Below are 22,345 nucleotides of genomic sequence, written 5' to 3' on the forward strand. Positions count from 1 at the left end.
GCACCGAGCAGCGTGTTCAAAAGCATCGCGGACTTTCCGCAGAAAAACGGATCAAAAACGACTCACGCCCACTTTTGTTCCGTCCAATCGGTGAGCGAGGGGCGATTTGGCCCCGCCTCCAGGGCATTGGAGGGCGGTCGCTATATGCAAATTCATGGATCAAAAAGCATTCACGCCCACTTTTCCTCGGGCCAATGGGGAGCCAGCAAGAGAGGTGAAAGGTCGGAGGCAGAGGGTCAAAGATGAAGGAGCGAGGCCACGGGGATATAAGGGGCCGCGTTCGGCAGTCGAGCAGTTCAGTTCGCAGTCAAGAGAAGGAGTTGGAAGTTGGAGCAGTTCGCAGTTCAGTTCGCAGGAGGAAGAGTTCGGAGTTGGAAGTGGAGAAGAGAGCAGTTCGCAGTTAGCAGTTCGCAGTTAGCAGTGCAGTTGGGAGTTCGCGGAGTCGGAGTGAAGAGGACGGAGCTGTAGAGAGGCGGCGGCGGCGAAGGCGGTTGAGGGGGTGCTCGCGTCGGATTCGAGGAACTGCGGAGGGAAAGGCCGGCGGCGCGACCGAGGTCGTGGTGGAGACGCTCGTCGCGGGACCCAAGATTTTTGTAAAATCCTCCTTTCCCCGAGCATCAGCAACCCCCTCCTGTTTCCCCCCGCGCTGAGATAGTGCGACAAAAGGGGGCCCCCTTCCCACCCCCTACCAGACACTGTCCGCGAGGCCCGCGGAGTTGAGGCACCACCGCCGCTCCGCGTCTCATCATCAGACGGGTAGGCCCGACACAGTCTCGGCCCCAGGCCCGCCTACCCCCTCATCCTGGAGGGTGGTTCTCTTTTCTTTTGCTTTGGGAATATGTGTTGTCGGCGCCGTCTGTGAAGTAAAATTGTATAAGTGTTGCCGTGTGCTCGCGTAGTCGGTATTACATCTGCATTGTCGCATTTGCTTTTTGTCTTCTTCTTTTCTATGTGCTTTTGGTGGAATTGTATATGTGTGCTTTCCGTTCATCGCGAAATAAATGTGCTTATTATTGAACTGTTTTCCCGCTTCGCTTCGTCATTTCTTTCATTGAATCCTCATCTTGCTTCACGTAAAGGGTTGGTCGTGGGCTGAATACGCCCGATAATTAATCGAACCGTCGCGGCCGACGATAACACCGCTCGGTTATCCCGATAGTACGGAACGGGTCGCTTAAGTGGCCCGTGTTCGAAGTCGACCTGCGGCGAGGTGCGATCGCCCGGTCTACCCTCCGTGTGGGTACTTAGGTAGGTCGAATTTGGCGAGCAACCCTATCCCACGCGGGGGCCGATTGGCTCGATCGCGGTTGGACCGAAAGGTCCACCCGTGACTGGTTCCCGGCGTTAGTCCGAGAGGGTCACGACTGGATTGTCCGTCCGGTGGGCGACGTGCCGCGATTCGAGTTACGTGGCCGTTCGCACGCCGTCGGGCGCGAATCCGCAACAATATAATGCCTTCAGAAAGTATTCACACTCCTGGAATTTTTCCCATTTTGTTGTGTTCCAGCCTGAATTTAAAATGGATGAAATTTAAATTTTTCGTCACTGATCTACACAAAATACCCCGCAATGACAATGTTAAAAGATGTTTTTTGAAATTTTTACTAATTCATTAAAAATGAAAAGCTGAAATGTCTTCAGTCAATAAGTACTCAACCCCTCAGCTCGGACACTCCAAAATGAACTCAGGGGCATCCAATTTCCTTTTATCATCTTTGATATGTCTCGACAACTTTATTGAAGCCCACCTGTGGCCAATTCAATTGATTGGACACGTTTTTGAAAGAAACACACCGTTCTATATACCGTCCCACAGTTGACAATGCATATCAGAGCAGAAACTCTACCATGAAGTCCAAGGAACTGTCTGTTGAAATCTGCAATAGTATTTGTGAGGAGGCATAGATGTGGGGAAGGGTATAAAACAATTTCTAGAGTGTTTGAAGTTCCCAAGAGCACAGTGAGCTCCACCATAACGAAATTAAAAGAATGTGGAACTACCCAGACTCGTCCTCGAGCTGGCCGTCTGATCAAACTGAGCAACTGGGCAAGGAGGACCTTCGTCAGCGAGGTGACCAAGAACCCAATGACAACTCGGACAGAACTACAGAGTTCCTTGGCTGAGATGGGAGAACCTGCCAGAAGGACAACAGTCTCTGCAGCACTTCACAAATCTAGGCTTTACTGGTATTTATAGAATGACCGGTAGAAAATGGATTTCAGAGATTATTTTGTTTCCACCTTCACTATTATTCCATGCAAAAGCATTTTGATGAGACAGTGTGAATCGAAATTAACGCTCCAACACACGTCTGCCTTCCCTTCCTCTCACTAACTTCTTTTCCCACACCCCTCCTCACTTTCCTTTCCTCCTTGCTCCCCCTCCCTCCTTGCTCCTCCTCTCTCTCTCTCTCTCTCTCTCTCTCTCTCTCTCTCTCTCTCTCTCTCTCTCTCTCTCTCTCTCTCTCTCTCTCTCTCTCTCTTTCCAACTCTACCTCCTCTCTCTCTCTCCCCCACCACTCTCATTCTCACCCTCCTCTTTTTCTCCCCTCCCCCTTTAGTATCCCCGTCAGCCAAGTGACGGGTGGCATTCGCTAATATATAAAGCTCTTTTTACCACTGACTGACTGAAATTAAAGATTGGTAGCTTCCAGGTGACGTAGAAAGCTGAAATTTTGCGTGCCAATGGACATCGAAGCCAGTACACTGAGGAAAAAAATCACAGAATCGTCGGACAACATCCATAAATGAAAATATGGAAAAAAAATGAAAATATATATTTGAAAAAGTGCAGGTGAGCAACCTGGGACAATGGGGAAGCACGGTTCATATACTTACTGTACACCATGTGTAAGCATACTCCACCAGCATAGACAAATACAGAAATTTAGCTTAATAAACAGGAATAAATTCCTGCATGGGGCCCGTGTGAAAAAATTGAATCAACTCAGAACTTGAACTCAAGGACTCCATGGCTTACATGTTGACAGCGCACCGAGCTATTGAGTCTTCAGATATCCTCATGGGACTCTTTGTTTGAGTCAGGATTCAAACCCAGGCTCTAAAGCTTCGAGGCGAGTGTGCGTACTTCTCAGCCGTACTGCCAGCCATGTATAATACACTGCTGTGCAAGTCTTCAAAACTTTGCTCTTTCCTGATGTCTGATGCATTAGGAAACTAAAACTTTGTTCAATGAAAATGCACCTTGTTGAAGAAGAACATCTCATTCAAACAACCAAATATTTCTATTCCTTAAAGATATATACAACTATTGCTCATCCTTGTTAAACAGTTTTTGGGGGTCTTCCAGTCCTGGTTTTGTCCATTACAGATGATGTTTCTCTATACTTGTTGATCATGCTTGGGATGCCACACTTTGAAAAATCGGGTGAAGCAAGCTATTTCACTCAACGTTTTTCCTTCTTTATGCAGAAACAATTTTATGGTGATTTTATACTGAAATTTTAGCCTTTTTCTTTGAAGCAAACAGGTAATCCTGACATCTTTATTCTGCAGTATGAAAAGCGGACTTTCAACTTGATGGCTGCACAGAGGGGAATCAATTATAATTCATTGGTAAATGTGAGATTAGATTCTCATACATCATTTACTTTGAGTTGTTAAGATCACAACTTTTTGAAGGTTCTGTTCAATGTGAATTAAAGATTGTTAAACGATAAGCTTGGTTTCTGATTTTCCAAACTAAGGTGCATCAATTACAGCCAACATCTACCTATATAAAACAGTGTGTATTTGTCTGTCCCCCTTCAAAAAACGATTTATGAAGGGTTTCAAAGGCCAATCTTTTAATATGATTGTGTGTTCACTATGGTTTCTTTTTCAGGATTAAAAAAAAAAACCTCAAAAAATATTTTTCATAAAAGAGTAATTACGTCTTTTCTATTACAAATGTCGATAAATTATTGTGACTTACAACCAGGCATCAAGGGCGAAGTACAGAAGTGTTTACAAAATAACAACTAGAAAGAGCAATTAGAGATTGCAGACCCTCACCAGAACTTGTTTTGTGTGGCATTTGTGTACTGGTGTGTTATGTAATTAATAAGAGACATAATTAGAACTGCCACTTTATAACTGCTGGCAGTGATGACCGGGTAAAAAGATGTCCCGCTTTGATTGGACAACTAACCCATGACATTTTTCATTATTATTATTCAATTCAATTAAGAATGGAATTAAAATAAATTCAATTCAAATCAAACGGAAGACCAAGAAGACCAACCAAGTCCTTCATAGGAGTCATCAGAAGGATCCCGAACAGACAAAAAGCACAGATGAAGTCATCAAGAGGAACCTGGATAGGATTCAGCTGCTACTCCTCTATCATTAAACCCATCCAGGCACAGCCAATTGAGCCTTTACAAAAAAAGAAAAATCAAAAAGAACCCAGATCTAAAATATTTCATAATGCCGACTGCCAGACCATGTGTCCGATCAAGTTGAAATTTAAAACATATATTCCCCATCACAACAATATCATAAATGTGAAGTCTCACGTCGATTGATTAAGCAGTTCCAAGGAAAACATTATTTAGTATTTTTCTTCAATCCAATATGGTGACCATACCATGTGACCTATCAATTATTCCTTTACAAACTTGTGCACCCATGGCTTGTGGAACATTTGTGTGAAGTTTCCCCTCGATCTGTCCAGCTGTTCTGGAGAAGAATAATATTTTTTAGGTTTTAGGGTAAATCCAATGTGGCTGCCAAACCATGTGACCTATGATGTCATATGTGTGAACCTTTTGTTCCTCATGGATAAGCATGATTTGGTTTAATATGTATAAAGCTGTATAAAGCAAAAAATATGTATATGTTTAATATGTATAAAAAATGTGTTTAATATGTATAAAGCAAAAAATATGTATAAAGCTCAACCTCAATCAGCTCAGCCACTTCAGAGAATATTTTTGAAGGTTTAAAAAAAAAAAAGGCTGCAGAATCACAAGACCGATGACGTCATGATTTTTTTTCTGTGGACCATTTTATCTGAGGATGACCCTCAAAATTTTTCAGACTGATCAGATGTAGCGTCCTACATATACAATTATGACATCATAATGAAGGCACCTATGATGTCTTTTAAAAAAAACAAATCACACTTATTCCCCATGAATACTCACTATGTGCCAAGTATCAATTTTTTCCTTGGTGCGGTTTTCGAGATACAGAGGCCCAGAGTTTTTCCAACATGGTTGCCACACTACATAACCAAAGACAAAATAATTATGATTATAACATTATACATGAGTAGTCACATCTATGGTGAAAATTTTATCTCAATCCGACAAGCGGTTGCGGAGAAAAACACGAAAATTGTGTGTGAACAAACAAACAAAGACAGACAAACAGACAGACAGAATTACAAGATGTCGTGCAGAGCACGATACTTGCAAAATCCATAAAACAGATTTGACCTCAAAAATAATTGGTGGTTCAATTCAATGATCAAATATGCAACTCCTCTTTAAATTTAAAGTGAATCGGATGAAAATTGACAATTTTAGAAATTCGGCCTATGTTGTCCTTTTGGCCTATGTTGACCAAAGGGCGGAGGAGCTCCTTGTGAGCCAACGACCATCCATATCTAGTGCCCAACTGTGTCTGTGGACGTCCTCCTGCAGTTGGGTTACTTTTTTATTTGGAGGTTGGTGGCAGGATTTGCACTCCGGCCACCGTAAAACGCTTCATTCCGCAAAACACAAAAACGCAAAAAAATCTGAAAACCCACTCCGTGGGAGTACCTCCTGTGCAGCTTCCCTTCGTAGGGCAGCTCACCGGATGACGGGATTGGGGCAAAGCCTTCGGGACCCCCAATCTTTGATGATAGGAGGGAAACCATGGGGTAACATCCCTGGGTCAGATTGCGGGAGAGTGTGTCGGAGTGGTGCTGAGGTGTCGTCCACCAGACAGCGGTCTCCTTGGGTTAACCTGAGGCGGTCCCTTCGGGTGGGTGCCTGGAATGTCCTATCCCTAAGAGTGGATGATCACTGTCTCTGTTATCATCTGAGCTCAAGCGTTTGGACATCGGGATTGCAGCACTCTCTGAGGTTCGAAGACGGGATTGCAGCGAGATAATGGTGGGTGGTTACACCTACTATTGGTCTGGTTGCTCTGATGGTTACCATACCCAAGGAGTTGCTGTCGCTGTGTCCAATAAGCTGACCCCAATGATAATTGAGGTAACACCGGTCAACAAGCGTATTATGAGATTAAGGATTCGTCACTCCTTAGGTGTCATTTCCCTGGTCTCTGTTTATGCTCCGACTGAGGCGAGTGATCTCACCGTGAAGGATCATTCTACGCCACGCTCGAGTCTGTGGTTGATCAGTGACCCAGACGAGATACACTTCTAGTCTTGGGGGATTTCAATGCATCGACTGGAACTGATAGGGATGGTTATGAGATGTGTGTTGGTCCCCATGGGTCAGGAACTATGAACCAGAATAGCACTAAGTTCCCTGACTTTGCAAGAAGTCATGGACTTAGGGTGGCTGGTTCATGGTTTCAGCGCCCACAAGCTCATCGCTGGACTTGGTATTCCAACGCTGGCGGTGTGGCAAAGGAGATTGACCATGTCCCCATTGACGGTCGTTGGAGGATGATCCAGAACTACAGGGTCTACCGGAGTGCTCAGTTCCTCAATATTGACCACACGCTTGTTGTAGCAACTCTAAAGCTGCACCTTAAATCCTGGAGAATGGTACCATCCCAGCCTCGGCTGGATGTTGGCAAGCTCAGGGATGAGAGAGTAGCTGAGGAGTTTGCGAACAGGCTGAGTGGGCACTTGGGGGGTCTTGGTGCTTTGGGGGGTCCTGAAGAGTTGTGGAGTGCCTTCAAGACCACCGTCCTTGATGTTGCCGGTGGATGTCTTGGAACTCACCGCAGTGCAAAGAAGAATTTTGTCTCTCAAGGGACACTGGATACCATTGACCAGAGTCGCAGGGCCAGGCTGAATGGCAGAGCTGAGCTGTTCAGGGAGCTGAGGCGTAAAACTGTACGTGCACTGAGGGTGGACAAGGAGGCCTATGTGCGAGGAATCTGTGAGGGGGTAGAGCATCACCTGTGGACAGGTGATTCTCGTCCCGCTTACAGGGGAATTCGCGCATTGCGTTCATCCAAGCCCATCCCTCGGAGCACTGCAGTTAGAGCAGAGAGTGGTAGGCTCTTGACAGAGGAGTCTGAAGTGAAGGCCCGCTGGGCCGGTTACTTTGAGCGGTTGTACCAGGCTGATCCCCCAGCTGTCGAGTTGGACGTCAATGGTGTTACAATTCCTGTTGCTGACCCTCCAATCAACTGTGGTCCACCTTCGCTTGTGGAAATACAGGCTGTGGTGAACCAGTTGAAACCAGGGAAAGCTCCAGGGATCTGTGGCATCCATGCTGAACTTCTCAAGGCTGGTGGAAATGCTGCACTCATGTCGTTGCATGCAGTTTTGTGCTCGACCTGGAACACAGGCATCATCCCAACTGATTGGAAGAGGGGCCTTGTTGTCCCTCTCTGGAAAGGGAAGGGTGATCGCCAAGACTGCAACAACTACCGAGGGGTGACGCTGCTCTCAGTGCCGGGCAAGGTCTTTGCTCGGATAATTCTTGATAGGGTTCACCACCATCTGCTTGAGCACGAGCGTCCAGAGCAGTCAGGCGTTACACCAAAGAGGTCAACGATTGACCATATCCTTGCTCTTCGGGTCCTCACCAAACGCAGACGAGAGTTTCGGCAGGAGCTGCTTGCAGCCTATGTTGATCTCTGTAAAGCGTTCGATTCAGTGAATCGGGATGTCCTCTGGAGGATTCCTGGTCTTCGTGAGGTGCCACCAAAACTTATCGATCTGATGTCTGAACTCTACTCTGGTACTGAGAGTGCTGTGAAGTGTGGTGGTACCATCTCTGACTTATTTCCAGTTGTTACTGGAGTTCGTCAGGGGTGTGTACTGGCTCCTACACTTTTCATCACTTCGATGGAGTGGATTTTAGGGAGGATGTCGGAGAGATCAAGTTGCGGTGCATCGTTTGGGAATGTCAAGATGTCGGACCTTGATTTTGCAGATGATGCAGTCATCTTTGCGGAGACTTTAGATATCCTTTTGGGGGCCCTCGAGGTGCTGAATGAGGAGTCGGAGCCGCTGGGATTACGGGTTTCTTGGGTCAAAACTAAGATCCAGGCTTTCGCTGACATCTTGGATGCTGCTGTCCTGTCTGTGTCTGTTTGTGGTGAGGATGTTGAGGTCGTGGAGAGATTCACTTACCTTGGCAGTGATATTCATGTCTCTGCTGGCTGTGAGTCAGAGGTCAATAGACGTCTGGGTCGGGCCTGGGGAGTCATGAATTCACTGGATCATGGGGTGTGGCGCTGCCGGTACCTGTGCGGGAGGACGAAAGTCCGAGTCTTCAGGTCCTTGGTACTTCCAGTCTTGCTCTATGGGTGCGAGACTTGGACTCTGACCAAGGATCTGAGACGGAGACTTAATTCCTTTGGTACCAGATCTCTTCGGAGAATCCTTGGCTATCGCTGGTCGGATTTTGTGTCCAACGAGCGGTTGCTGAGAGAGACTCGGATGAGATTTGTTACCTGCATAGTCCGTGAGCGTCAGTTGCGGCTGTATGGACATGTGGCTCGTTTATCCTGACGCTGATCCTGCTCACCAGATTCTCTCAGCGAGGGAGTCTCATGAGTGGAGGAGGCCAGTGGGCCGACCACGTGCCTCGTGGTTGCAGCAGGTTGACCATCATCTCAAGGAGATGGGGATGAGCCTGGCATCTGCCTGGGGGAGGGCCAGACGGAGGCCCCTGGAGTACCGGCGGAAAGTGGACGCAGCGACGCGCTGTTCTGGCACATGCTCCCATACCTGACCTGAACTGACCTGACCTAAAAAAAAAAAACAGTAGGTCGTTGAGTTCAGCGTCCTGAAATATAAATCCTCTTCAAATTTCAAGTCAATTGGATGAAAACTGAGGATTTTAGAAATCTCACCTAAGTTGTTGACCTTTTGGTTCATGTTGATCTCAAAAATTATTGGCTGGTTGAATTCAGTGACCTGAAATTTAAATCCTCTTCAATTTTTAAGTCAATCGGATGAAAATTGACGATTTTGGAAATCCCACAGAAGTTGTTCACCTTTTGACCTCAAAAACAATAGGCTTCTTCCTTGTGACAAACTCGAACCCGTGGTGAAGTTTCGTGAAGATCGGTTTAAAATTGTGACCTGTCGACAACAGACAAACAGACAGAATAACAAAATCGACTGACCAACATACTTGAAAAAAATCTTAGATTTTGCAAGTCGCAAACGGACCCAAACGCAAAACTCTCTCCTTTGGCGAGGGTAATAAATACAAGGCACAGGAAGGTGAAATTCACTGCACATGATGTGTAACATGCACAGAGTAAAACGAGTGTTCACTTACATACATACGATGTTGAATAAATAAAGATTTTCGGACACCTGATGCTAGGCCGAGGGTTCATCAAAATGAAACGTCCTAGATTTTGAAGATAAGCAAAATAGAGTCACATTTGTACATGTAGTGTTTTATATAATGCTTCTTGCTACGAAATAATATCTTCCAGTCTCCTTGAATATTTCGAATAAAATAATTGCAACCTATCATTTGACAGGCTTTTATACTAGTTGTTATAACAGTACAACACTATTGGAGGCTTTGAGTAAATTATTGATGCTCATAACATCCCTTATGGTAACTTCTTAATGTGTAAGACTTTTACACAGCAGTGTATCCACACACACCCTCTCCAATCTGCAAAAATATCTCAGCACTTCTAGTAATACACAATTCAAGCAAGATATAGATTTCAAAGGTTTAATTATAAAGGTCATTCCACAACATTGTTATGCAGTGTGAATGTAATGCATTAAAAACTATAACGCATACCTCAACCAGGCTGAACAGTTTACGTTTTGTATCACTGATAAACCAGAGATGCTTCCCGACCTGAACCAAAATATAATCGGCTTGTTCTTGTTAACTACTCAACTCTTGCACCTGGTTTTGTCACAACTCATACACAACGTTTTGAGATATTGTGCTATATATAGATTTTGGCTCCATCTCTCAAGTTCAAGTTTCAAGAGTTTTGTTGCTCATCAACCTCAGTTGATAGGCATTTGTTTTAGTGCATTGCAGCTATCAATATATTAAACAAAGAAGAGACAGATTACACATACAATATGCAGGAGACAGTAAATGCATATGGGCATGTCAATCTCGCAATGGTGAAGAATCACTTATAGATATACATATATATATACATATATATATATATATATATATATATATATATATATATATATATATATATATTCTGGATCTGGATTCAGAACTTCACCAAAATCTAATCAATTTCTCATCACACACCCACCCAACCTGTCCAAATTTAGTCCGAAACCATCCACAACGTTTTGAGATATCCTGCTCACAGACAAACATAGACAGATGAAACTGAAAACATAACATTGGTCCACCTTCGGTGGTGGAGGTAACTACAACGGCATTCGAAGAGTGGTCTCACCTCACATGCTCATTCTGAACAAAAATACCATCGCTACCTGAACATGCCACTATTATGGCCCATATCATCCATGCACCATGATGCCACATACAATACTATCCATAGCTTTATTTATTAGGATATGAACCGCTTTTGTGCAGATTAAGGCTAAATTGTATCAATGAAAATGAAAAAAAAGAATTCAAACTATATTCTCCATGGCTATTCAATCATATGTATCAAGTTTTTCTTCAATCTATTCTGTGGTTCTGGAAATGATTTTGTTTAATGTTTTGTCAATCCAATATGTCCACCAGACCCTGTGACCGATGTCACACGACAAGTGTTAAGTTTACAACTTTTCATTGTTCGACTGAAGCAAACGTCAATATTCGATCGTGATGGCCATCCACTAATCCTATTCAGTCCAACAAAATTGTGAAGCCAAGTTGTTTTTTTTGTATACCATGTCGAGGCTTGTGAAAGAGCTAACAGAAACATATAACAAGGCAGGAGACGGAAGCACAAAACAGAAAATCTGTGGAAGGGAGAGGGATGGGGCAGGATACACAAGATTGTACTTCAGGTACTTTCAAGAATAAGGAAAACAGGGAATTTGGAGGTGGATTAACAGGGGTAGAAAAGATCAAGATTTTGGATGGGGGAAGATAAGAGATGGTTGTGAGCAGCTGCTTTGATGACCTGGATAGAGGAATAGGATTGAAGGGAGTGTAGGAGTTTTTTTGTTTTTTTTTCCCCTGCCTCGAGAACATATGGGAATGAAAAAAAATAAAAAAAATAAAAATAATAAAAAAGAGTGAAGGTGAGCAGTGATTCTTGATTTTGCCAGTTTCACCAGAAGGGGGGTTTTAGCAGATCTTGAGGTGCCTGCAGAAATATAGGGGCGGGATGGATCACAGACAATGGAGGGGGGAGGGGGGGTAAGGCCGAAGAGGGGACTGAAGAAGACAGAAAGACCACGGACCTGCCTCTGGTGAGAAAGTGAGAGACACCAATGATCCTACGCCTTGATTTCCACAGCGTCAAGCAGGAGAACCACCCGGGGGGGGGGGGGGGGCATCAGTACTCCTCATGAAGGCTTTGTAGAAGCTCAAGTGTGCAAAGGAAGGACCTTGCACGACATTGGATGCCGTTGGCAACTAGCTTTGGAGGCCAGCTTGAAGATGTGGCTTTCCCTGGAAAGATGGTGGCAGACAGTGAGGCCCAAAAGTTTGAACGAAAGGACTTCAAGTGGATTGTTGAGAAAGTATATTGAGGGGTTTTCCAGACGGTCCTTGCGGAAAGACATAGTGAGGGTGTGAGATTTGTCAGGATTGAAAGACATATTCCAAGTGTTTGACCAGCTTGCGATTTAATCAGGTCTGCAGAGAGTGAAGAGGATGCTGCCGGCCAATCAGAGGGATGAGAGATGGTACGGCAGAGGGTGGAGTCAAAGAGATAGAGGACCTTCCAGGGAATCAGAGATCATTGATGAAAACAAGAAAGCACAGGGCCCAGAACGCTGCCTTGAGGAACTCCAGTATGGACAGGAAGAGGAGATGAGAGAATTCCATTCATAGCCACACAATGAGTGTGACAGGAGAGGAAGTCCACGAGCCATGAGTGGAGATTGCCTTGGATACCATAGGAAGAGAGTTTGGTGAGCAGTGCAGGATGCAGGACCGTATCGAAAGCTCACGATATGGTGAGGGAGATTGCTCTAATCTCATGTTTGGCATTTGGGACCTCCATCCATGGTTGGAAAAGCAGAAGCAGCATGTCCAGGGTAAAGTGACCTGGTCTAAATACAAATCGGTCAGAAATAAAGCCATTGGAGAAGAGGAAGGATTTGATGTCGAAAGCGATGATGGATTCCATGATCGGGAGGAAGCTGATTGGTCTGTAGTTGCAGGGATCAGATTTGCACCTTTTAATGTAGAGCATTAATGTTTGCTGATGGCTACTAATCGAGTATTGTGTTAGAGGTACTCCTCATACTTGTGCCCCATGTTCTCAACAGAACATTGGATCTGCCAAATTGGTTTCTTGGCCAGGGTTGCAATACTGGATGGATCATCACTCCGCCGCAAGATACTCAACTTTGGGTGCAACAAATTCGAATTAGTTCAGGGTGCTGGTAAAAGCTTGCCTATTACTTGAAATGCAGTGTGGGATCTTTAATGTCCAAAACATGCCCAATTTAACGGTCATTTGAGGGACAGTACACACTGATGCCTCACCATGCTCCGAAACTGCAAGTTTATCGCCGAATCAAGATTCTAATTATAAAATTACCCCTGTGTGGGGGTGACGTTCATCTCTATAATGTTTTTTACTATCATAATCTATGAACCATTGCCATATATATCCTAAAATGACAGGTTTTGAAAATGGCAACTTTCATGACCTCATGACCTTGACCCTGACCTCGAATCCAGGGAAAAATGTCGTTGAGTATCACTCATCAACCTCTACCCACATACCAAATTTCATCAAGATCGGAAGTAAAAAGTTTTTGTACCGGGAGGTGTTTTTGACCATCTTCCAGGTTACGTGGCCGCCAAACGGGAAGGAAATTCAAAAATCTGTCTGGTTGGATACAAGATAATATTTTTTACTATCATAATCAATAAACAGTTGCCGAATATCTTGTAGAATGGGAGACTAGATAGGTTTTGAAAATGGCGATTTTTATAACTTTCGTGACCTTGACCCTGACAAAAGTTATATCGTTGTGCAACATTCATCCACCTCTACCCACATAAGTTTTATCAAGATCGGAAAGAAAAATTGACGGATGGACATTTGGTCCGGCTTTATTAGGTCATCTCGATAGAGATGCCCTAAAAAACCAAGCAAGACAACTGGGAGAGGTGTGATATCCTGCCAGTACATCGTTAAGCTCAGGAATGCAATTGTGACCAATTAACACATTTTACCCTTTAACATGATCTCAAGTCTCACCTTCAATAAATCATGTGGCCTTAACTAATGGCAACTCCAAAGGAGAATAACCACTCGATGCAATGGTTGCAGCGTCAGCGTCTGCACTTATTCTGTGCAGACGAGTCTGGGAGGTTGGTGGTTCGAACTCTGACAAAGTCAAACAAAAGACTTCAAAAATGGTACTTACTACTTCCTTGCTTGATGTTTAGAATTTTAAAGGTTAAGAGCACAGACAATCCCCAGAGGTTGGCATCCATGGTGAGGAGGTCATCAGGAAGGCTGCGCTATGCAAAAGACAATGGACTTTGAACAGCAGTCAGCTTGAGTGGAAATCCAAACTGCTCTCATCTCCAGCACCACTTATTAGTCCCCTACCAGTTTCACCTGATGGACAAGAGGTTTGCTCTCCATCTGTCCATCCCACCTGTGGTTTTTCAGACTTTCCACCTCCCATACTCTAACATATTTAACTGAAACTTGCTATATGGCTTTATGATGTGACAGAACAAGTTTGAGTTTCAGGGCGTTTCGTCAATTTTTAGTTATGCCCTTTTTGGACTTAAAAATATCACATCGGGAGGGGGACATGTATTGCAAAGCAATTCTCACTCTTGTTCGCTTGAAATCAGTACTTGGTCAACAGAGTGAACATCAACAATGATTTATTGGAAACTGTTACAAAATGACATTGAAGACGAACTTTCACTCAGATTGCTAATATTTGGTCAATTATAAATCACATCACTATTAACTAGCTCAGAACCACAGATGGGCTGAAAACAAGGAAAAAAAAAATACACCATTTAAAATAAATATGACAGCAGTGAGCATAGTTCTCACAAAGCAGAAAGTGTTATTACTTAACCAAAAAAATAAAAATAAAAAAAATCACAAGGCGTAAAGCTACATTACAATCATAAAAGTTTAGCAAGACAATGGCAAAGGCTCGAGAAAAATCATAATCTTACCCTGTGCAGACATTTGTTTAATGATGAACAAACTACATTTTGGAAAAAATATATATATATATATATATATATATATATATATATATATATATATATATATATATATATATATATATATATATATATATATATATATATATATTACTACTACTAAATTTCAACTAGCCCTTTAAAGTCAAAAGTGCCAAGAAAATAATTTTCATTAAATAATACAATTGAGGTTAAACAAAGAACAAGCCAAAACTGAAGGGTTGTATGGGTGAGGTAGGAAGCAGAAGCATGACAGATAGAGGGGCAGAGGGAGATATCGTTTTAAACATTAAAGTCATTCATTTTATTATGGGCCTATTATTAAAAAAAAAAAAATTCATAAAACTACCTCCTCCCCTGCTAAAGAAAAAGCCAAATTTAAGCCTCGTTAAAGGTTGCCAGAAAACCAAAAGTGATGCTCCACAACAAGTTGACAATCATGAAGCAAGCTGTTACACCATGCAAGCCACTCCAAGTTCAATATCCACAGTACCGGAACATCGATATACAGCTTGCCATTTAAGGCACGAAACAGTTATAGCACATTATTACAATCAGATCAGTCCTCCTCGATAATAAGAAGAGCCCCAACGCAAAAAAAAAAAAAAAAAAAAAAAACAATAAGCGTAAACTACTTTTCTAATAGCAGGAAGTAAAAGTTTAAAATCGGTTATTTGAAAATGTGTTTAGACACTAGGAATTGTTTCATCATGTTATCCACAGTGGTGGAAGAGTTATGTATCCCTCTTTCAAACGAATCTATTGAACATCCACCACCACATCTCAACCCAAACTTCGAAACATTGCACAAGTCTAGACTCTCACTACTCGGAGTCCTTGCCATTGGAAGTGTCTTCACCCGTCTCATCGAGGATGCAAGTGCGCACCATTGCCTCAGTTACCCTGTAGGGATCACAGTTCGCTGAAGGACGTCGGTCCTCCATGTAGCCAAAACCATCACGGCCCACCTTGGGGAGAGAAGCACATTACATGTTCGGTTCATCGCTCTGCACAAATGAAATACCTTGTGAGGAAGCAGATTACATCCAGCCAAACATCCATCAACCTACTTTCACAAAACCTGAACAAGTTTTACTTTATCTACATTATATACATCTCATCAAATCTTACACCATGGCAACCAGCTTGGCGCATGCATGATGCACGTCACACCGACGAACCTGTCGCGGTATACGAATAGAAGCTCCACGGTTTGCCACGCCTGCAGAGAACTCGTGAATACTGGAGGTTTCGTGGGCCCCAGTGAGACGACGTGCATTGTCTTGTCCTCCACTTGGATCATACATTCTGATGTGGTATGCATGCCGGCGTGCCAGCTTCTCGATTGCATACTCAATATGCCTAAATAAGGGAGAAAGAACGGTGGGGAACAGCTTACAATATGCATCGCTACACCAAATATACAAAAATTCAACCAAGATGCAAAACAAAGTATCTTGGTTAGCGGAAGTGGACAAAGACGTGACATTACAAAGTAAAGGGGAGGAGAGAGAGAGAGCGAAAGGTGATGTTAAATGTAAAAACGCACTGTAAGCCACCAGCCTGCCGCATAGCAAGAGAGCTGAAGTTGGTGTGACAACCAGCTCCATTCCAATTCCCAGGGATGGGCTTGGGATCAAAGCTGGCAACTATGCCAAAGTCTTCACACACACGATGTAGAAGAAACCGAGCAAGCCACAGGTGGTCACCCATGTCCACACCCTCACATGGTCCCACCTGGAACTCCCACTGTAAAAGCAAACATCCCAGGAAGATGGGGGCACAAGAAAGACAAGTGACACATTTATTTTGCCATGATTGTCAGCATGAAAATCACATATAAACTATAATCCAATGTCTACTTGATAGCACATGGGCATCAAAATTAAAGGCTGTAATCTAGAAATTGTGAGATCTCCCAAAACAAGCTCAGGTACAGATTATATCCATTTAATAAAGGATTCACACAAAGCTGTTTATTTGTACAGGTAAGCTTGAGCCAGATAGTCTCACCAAAAAAAAAAAATAATAATAAAAGTCAAAGAAACCCTACTTACTCACATCTAACATTTTCAAAGAAAACTTCATCGCAAAGGCTCACCTGTGAAGGCATCACTTCTGCATTTGTCCCACAAATGTTCACACCAGAATAGAGGCACGCACGGTAATGCGATTCCACTATGTCTCTCCCATATGCCTTGTCAGCACCAACGCCACAGTAATACGGACCTGCAGATCACAGCCAAGAGTGACTGAAAAATGCCGTGCAATGCGTGCAGAAACGGCACAATCCCTTGATGCCCATTACTCATCTGACTACTCAGTAATGATTTAGATCACATGGGAGAACAAACAAACATCGATGACAACATTGCACTTATGTACAGATGAGGTCTCAATGGGATGGGGGAGAGAGGGGAAACAGAAAACAAAGATTGTGAAATGGCTCAATTCTGTATCAACATCATTCATGTACCATGCCCTATGGTACATGAAACTCGTTACTCCAACTCGGAATTTGTTTCTGTTGCCGGCAATAGCTCGCTTACTCATCATGAAGGATACTGTGGGATTTTTAACATCCACCAGCTAATGCCGACAGGTGGGACGCTCGACTTAACATCCACCAGAGGGACGGCACACATTGGACAAATCACCCTGCTTGTGAAACACCTTAATGACAGTCAGGATTTGAACCCAGGTTCGACAGCTTGGAGGTGAGAGTGCGTATCTAACAACAAGCAAAAGGGATTCGAAAACAAAGATTGTGAAATGACTAAGTTCTGTATCAACAAAGAGAACAAGACAAGTGATTCAATCTTTTAAATCTCTATACAGTACTTCACAACAGTCTTGGATGTGCAGTGCAGAGATGAAACAAAGGTTGGTGATCCCGTACAAGCACTTTGCTTATGATCCTGACACTAGCTCAAGGGGATGGGGGAGGTGGAGTTCAGTGCATTTTCCAGCATGATAGCTAAAGGTCATCATCAGATCAAAGTTCAAAACAAATTGTTAATTTGGTGTGGGAACTGGAGAACAACTTCTTCCAAACGACTGTTTACCACATTATGGTTCGTGCATGATGCCACCACCTCTCAAGTTTACAGACAAGCAACAATTAGATTCTTCCTCCTCAATTTAAATCCATGTGATGACACTTGAAGAATCGAGTCAAAAGCTCCAAAAACTACAATGCTGAAAAAAAAAAAAAACGAAATTGGTAATTTGTGTTGCAAATTACAAGAAATTTCAATGTTTGAGTTAATGTTATGGGCTGGCAGAATAGCATAGAAGTCTGTGCAATCAGCTCTAGCCTAGGCACAAATGTAGGTCTGGCTATAAACTGTCACCATGGTGTTTCATAATCGGAGCAATTCATAAATGTGTCCGCCTTGGACTTCAAAAAGTCCCTCCATTAGACTTCAAAATGGGTGTCCTGTCTGCGAGCATTACTTGGGGAATGTTAAAGATCCCAACGGTGCCCTTCATTAAATATAAGCAAGTTCTTGCCAGCACCCTGAACAAAGAAACCAATTCCTATCACTCAGTTGAACGCCAGGCCTGGCCAACCGGCTCGTAAAGGACATGGAGCACAAATGCGTATGCCCTGGCCAACCCCAGAAGGTGGGAATAAATCGGTGCCATTAAAGTCGTGGTGGTGATCGTGCCTACTGCCTGTGTAGACCACATTTCACTGTCTGCCAGGCTCTCCTTGTGTACTGAAGGTTCAGCAAAAATCTACAGTGAAGTCAATAGTACACATTGCAAATCCCCATGCTTCCCACCTCAGAGTTGAAATATGGCAATAAGGTCCACCAGGATATCATATTTTTAGTTAAACTCAATATCTTGGGTGATATGACCAAATATTACAAAAAAAAAAAATTCTCCCCCCATCGTCACATGATCTTAAGCCACACCCATTGGGGGGGGAGGTACAAATCCAAAAATAAAGTTACATTTCTTGCATATACACAGTTTCATTTTAAAATGTTCCCATAATCGCATTTTTCAGTATTTCGCTTACTAACCCAGCTTCAGGGGGGGGGGGGAGGGGGGAAATGATCCTGCACTCGCACCTTCTTGCCATGTGATCATAACTACAAAGTTTGGTGAATTTCTGCACAACCGCTTAAGAGGAGATTAGTGTGACGGGTGGAGAGAGATCACAATACAATATGCCCACGGTTTTTATATTTTACAAAAAGTGTAGGGATAACATTCTGGAAAGCTATTCAAAACAAAAGCAGCATGAATGGCTGTGTACCTTGAGGACCAGGAAAACCATTTGATGGCCAGCCAAAGGGGTGTCCATCTACCCCAAGGAGTGTATACTCTTGCTCCATTCCAAACCAAGGATGAAAATGGGAGGCCTTCTCCATCACCTTTTTGCAGCTTTCCCGCAGGTTTGTCTCTGTGGAGACAGTCAAAGTTCAATGAGGGGGGGGGGAATTGAATCACTCTCCCGCACCCCTACCGCCACCTAAAAACCAACTGCAAAATAGCAAAATGGCCAACCAAATCTAACAAAGTATCAAACATAAATCATCATTTTGCTAAGTCCTTCAACTTTGATCAATAAGGTCAAAATAAATGACAAAACAAGAAATGGAGAAATAATAATGGGGTAAAAAAAAATGAAATGGATAAAGTACCTGCAGGCTTGTGATTGTATTTGAGGACCTCACAAAGAACCAGTTTGTTTGGATCCAATCGGAAAGGATCACGGAACATAGCCACTGGTTCGAGGTACATGTCGCTGTTTGAACCCTCCGCTTGCTTTGTGCTTGAGCCATCAAAGTTCCACTCTGGTAGTTCTGTTCAGACATGCCAATAAAGATAATGAAATAGAAAAGGGGGAAGGAGATAAGAAGCCCAAAATGACTTTACAATCAAGAAGTTTCCAAATTCTCCACCAACTCAGTTTTGCTGGTAAAATGCCATGTAACAATATACTGTCAGATACTTCAACCCCACCCTCATATGCCCTACCACGTTTTACCCCACCCTATATTGGTTACAACCAAGCAATCTCGAGGAAAGGGGACTTTAAAAAAGTAAACGATACATGGCGTCAGGATCACGTGAACCATCGCACATCTCGTACCAGAGACGATCTTTGGCTCGAAGTTGAGTGTGCGAGTTTTACACCGGAGGTTTTCGCCGGTACCATCGATCCAGATGTACATCACCTGGACCTGCTTGTTCTGATCCAGTTTCATGTATGGAGTCTTTACAGACTTGGCCAACAGAGAACTTGCAGACAACGCCATGACTGGAAGAAGAAAAAGGAGGAAAAAAAAATCAATTTTTATTTTATTTTATTAAAGACTTCTTACCATCTGCCAGAAATGCCGACCCAAAGGTGAGCAAAATTGCTTTAATCATGCGGCAAGGAACTGATTAGGATAGTGTCATCCTGATAGCGAAAGGGCAATTATTCATTTACAATGAAATAAGTCATCCACTGCAACAATGTGCAGTCAACAGGTATACATGCAAACAAAGCAACTACAAAACAACTACAAAACAACTGGAATGCAAAGCAAACAAAATCCCACATTGGGGGTAGGGGGAAGTGCTGAACCACATTACGCAAGGAACTAGAAAAACCAGTAAAAACAAAACTCTGAACCAACGACCCCAGGTGACTGGATGAGCGAGTATCTTGCACTGTTACTCCAGGGAAGTGTGTGGGAACACCAGATATGAAGGGGATTGCAGGCATGACGTTTACTGCTCGTCTTACCAAAAACTCCTTGCAAACACTTCACTCCCTCAACAATGGGCAAAAACCTCCAGGGTCCCAAGCTGCTTCAAGCCACAAATCATTGCACATGAAGACCATCCCACCCAACTGAGGGACAAAGCCTACATAAATGAACACCCTCCCCTCCTTTACCTTAAAAGCTTCCATGTACATAACACTCCCTCCCCACAGACGCAGCATCAACGTACATGCACACCCCTACCCCCCACCCATGTACCTACTCCTCTCCCCAGACAGCTTAAACATGTATGCACAATGTACCTACTCCTCTCCCCAGATTCAAAGTACATGCACACTCCCCCTACCCCACTCCTCTCCCCAGACAGCATCAACATACATGCACACCCCTACCCCACTCCTCTCCCCAGACAGCATCAACATACATGCACACCCCTACCCCACTCCTCTCATCTCCCCAGACAGCATCAACGTACATCCACACGCCTACCCCACTCCTCTCATCTCCCCAGACAGCATCAACGTACATCCACACCCCTACCCCACTCCTCTCATCTCCCCAGACAGCATCAACGTACATCCACACCCCTACCCCACTCCTCTCATCTCCCCAGACAGCATCAACGTACATCCACACCCCTACCCCACTCCTCTCCTCTCCCCAGACAGCATCAACGGACATGCACACCCCTACCCCACTCCTCTCCTCTCCCCAGACAGCATCAACATACATGCACACCCCTACCCCACTCCTCTCCTCTCCCCAGACAGCATCAACGTACATAATCCCCATCCCCTCGGCATATCCTCCCCTGCCCGCCCAAGCCACCTCTCCCCTTCTCATAGGTGAAGCTTCCACCTATGCCCCTCCCCGGTAACCAAATCGTTCAGCAACACGACTACACACTGTGTAACAGCCCCCAAACCCGAGGCTTCCACCGACTGAGCTTCCTATAGAATACAGTACAAGGACACGTGGGAGTGATGCGCTGAGAGCACACCATCCGGACAAAGCCCCCACGTACATATCCTCCCTCACCTCTGAAAGACAAAAACCTCCATCTATCGACCCCAAAAACCTCCCCCACCCCAATCACGTACATACCCCCCCCCTCAATCACGTACATACCCCCCCTCCCCCGTGCGTAACAAATGCGCTTTATCCCAGCGCACTGTGCACGATTAGTCGATATAATTAATTTCGGAGATTTACTTCATTCGAATCACGTGTCTCGTATCTTGTCAAACGACGAAGCCCCCACGCACCACGCAACGTGCTGTGGCCGGTTACCTGTACGTACGTCTCGAGACACAGACGGGAGGCGACACGGAATCGGACTACATGTCCCTCGGGATTTTATTAGAAAGCTCGACATTTTCCCCAAGCGTCTGACGTGGGACACACGACGATGACAACCGGATACTAATGAACATGGCGCCACCAGGGTCTTCGTGCTCGAAGAACAAGGAAAAAAAAACAAAACACCGTTTGATTCGTTCAATCTCCTCTTTTATTCAGAACATGGACAAAAATAAAATAAAATAAATGTAAAAAATAAATAAATAAATAAATAAATAATCAAGCACATAATTCATACAAGATCTCCACACGCGGCATAACATGACCCGCAAAACGAGTTTACACATTCACCGGACACGGCCACACGAGTCAAGCTTCGAATCACCTGACGTAACAAAATGAATTATATAAAATCATAAAAACACGACGTCGACGTGTTCTCCACGTACAAACAAAGAGAGAGAAAAAACACGGTCAACAAAACGCAGCACGTCCAGGAAAATAAAAAATAACCAAAAAAAAAAAACTCAACTTACCTTTTCACTCTCACCTGTTACACCTCGAGAATATTCTTATTGGAAAAAAAAAATAAAAAAACAACAACAACAACAACAAAGAAAGCCGTGTACGGCAAGTACAAATGGCAAAGATTACCAGTTTACCTCAAACCTAACCTCTCTAAGTTACTCCAGCGAGCCATAGACTGATCCGCTTTGTAAAACAATCCACAGCGGAACGAACCGTATTTATAGCAGCTGCTCGGTCTTGATTGGCTAACGGAAGTCAGGTGACCTCCGACAAGCAACGAATAGCGCCCATACGAGGCTGACCCGCTCG

At 43.9% G+C, this 22,345-nt stretch overlaps 1 protein-coding gene and 1 long non-coding RNA gene across 6 annotated transcripts in view; both read right to left on the reverse strand.

The window, feature by feature from the left end:
* Positions 1-10,105, reverse strand: part of LOC147013079 (uncharacterized) — an 83,013-nt gene extending 72,908 nt beyond the window's left edge. For 2 of the 4 annotated variants that reach the window (XR_015051184.1, XR_015051186.1), the window contains exons 1-3: positions 9,918-10,105; positions 9,432-9,506; positions 5,148-5,227 (exon numbers count right to left, since the gene is read on the reverse strand). This is a non-coding gene — a long non-coding RNA (uncharacterized LOC147013079). The remainder of the gene's footprint in view (positions 1-5,147; positions 5,228-9,431; positions 9,507-9,917) is intronic. The other 2 variants (XR_015051187.1, XR_015051185.1) reach the window with 1 other exon arrangement.
* A 4,019-nt stretch (positions 10,106-14,124) lies between these two features.
* LOC147013080 (glutamine synthetase-like) lies at positions 14,125-22,266 on the reverse strand. 2 transcript variants are annotated; one of them, XM_085854630.1, is made up of 8 exons: positions 22,171-22,266; positions 19,588-19,755; positions 19,136-19,297; positions 18,748-18,894; positions 16,579-16,706; positions 16,027-16,226; positions 15,659-15,839; positions 14,125-15,445 (listed from the first exon to the last, which is right to left on the reverse strand). In XM_085854630.1, the coding sequence occupies exons 2-8, from the start codon at positions 19,751-19,753 to the stop codon at positions 15,302-15,304; spliced, it is 1,128 nt and encodes a 375-aa protein (XP_085710756.1). In that variant the 5' UTR covers positions 19,754-19,755; positions 22,171-22,266; the 3' UTR covers positions 14,125-15,301. The 2 variants fall into 2 exon arrangements, with proteins under 2 accessions (XP_085710756.1, XP_085710755.1); XM_085854629.1 differs by having other exon boundaries at positions 22,045-22,236.
* Between the last annotated feature and the right edge of the window lie 79 nt (positions 22,267-22,345).

The sequence above is a fragment of the Eptatretus burgeri genome, chromosome 14, assembly GCF_056783735.1.
Source record: "Eptatretus burgeri isolate ZD-2024b chromosome 14, Ebu_testis_v1, whole genome shotgun sequence".
Classification (NCBI taxonomy): Eukaryota; Metazoa; Chordata; class Myxini; order Myxiniformes; family Myxinidae; genus Eptatretus; species Eptatretus burgeri.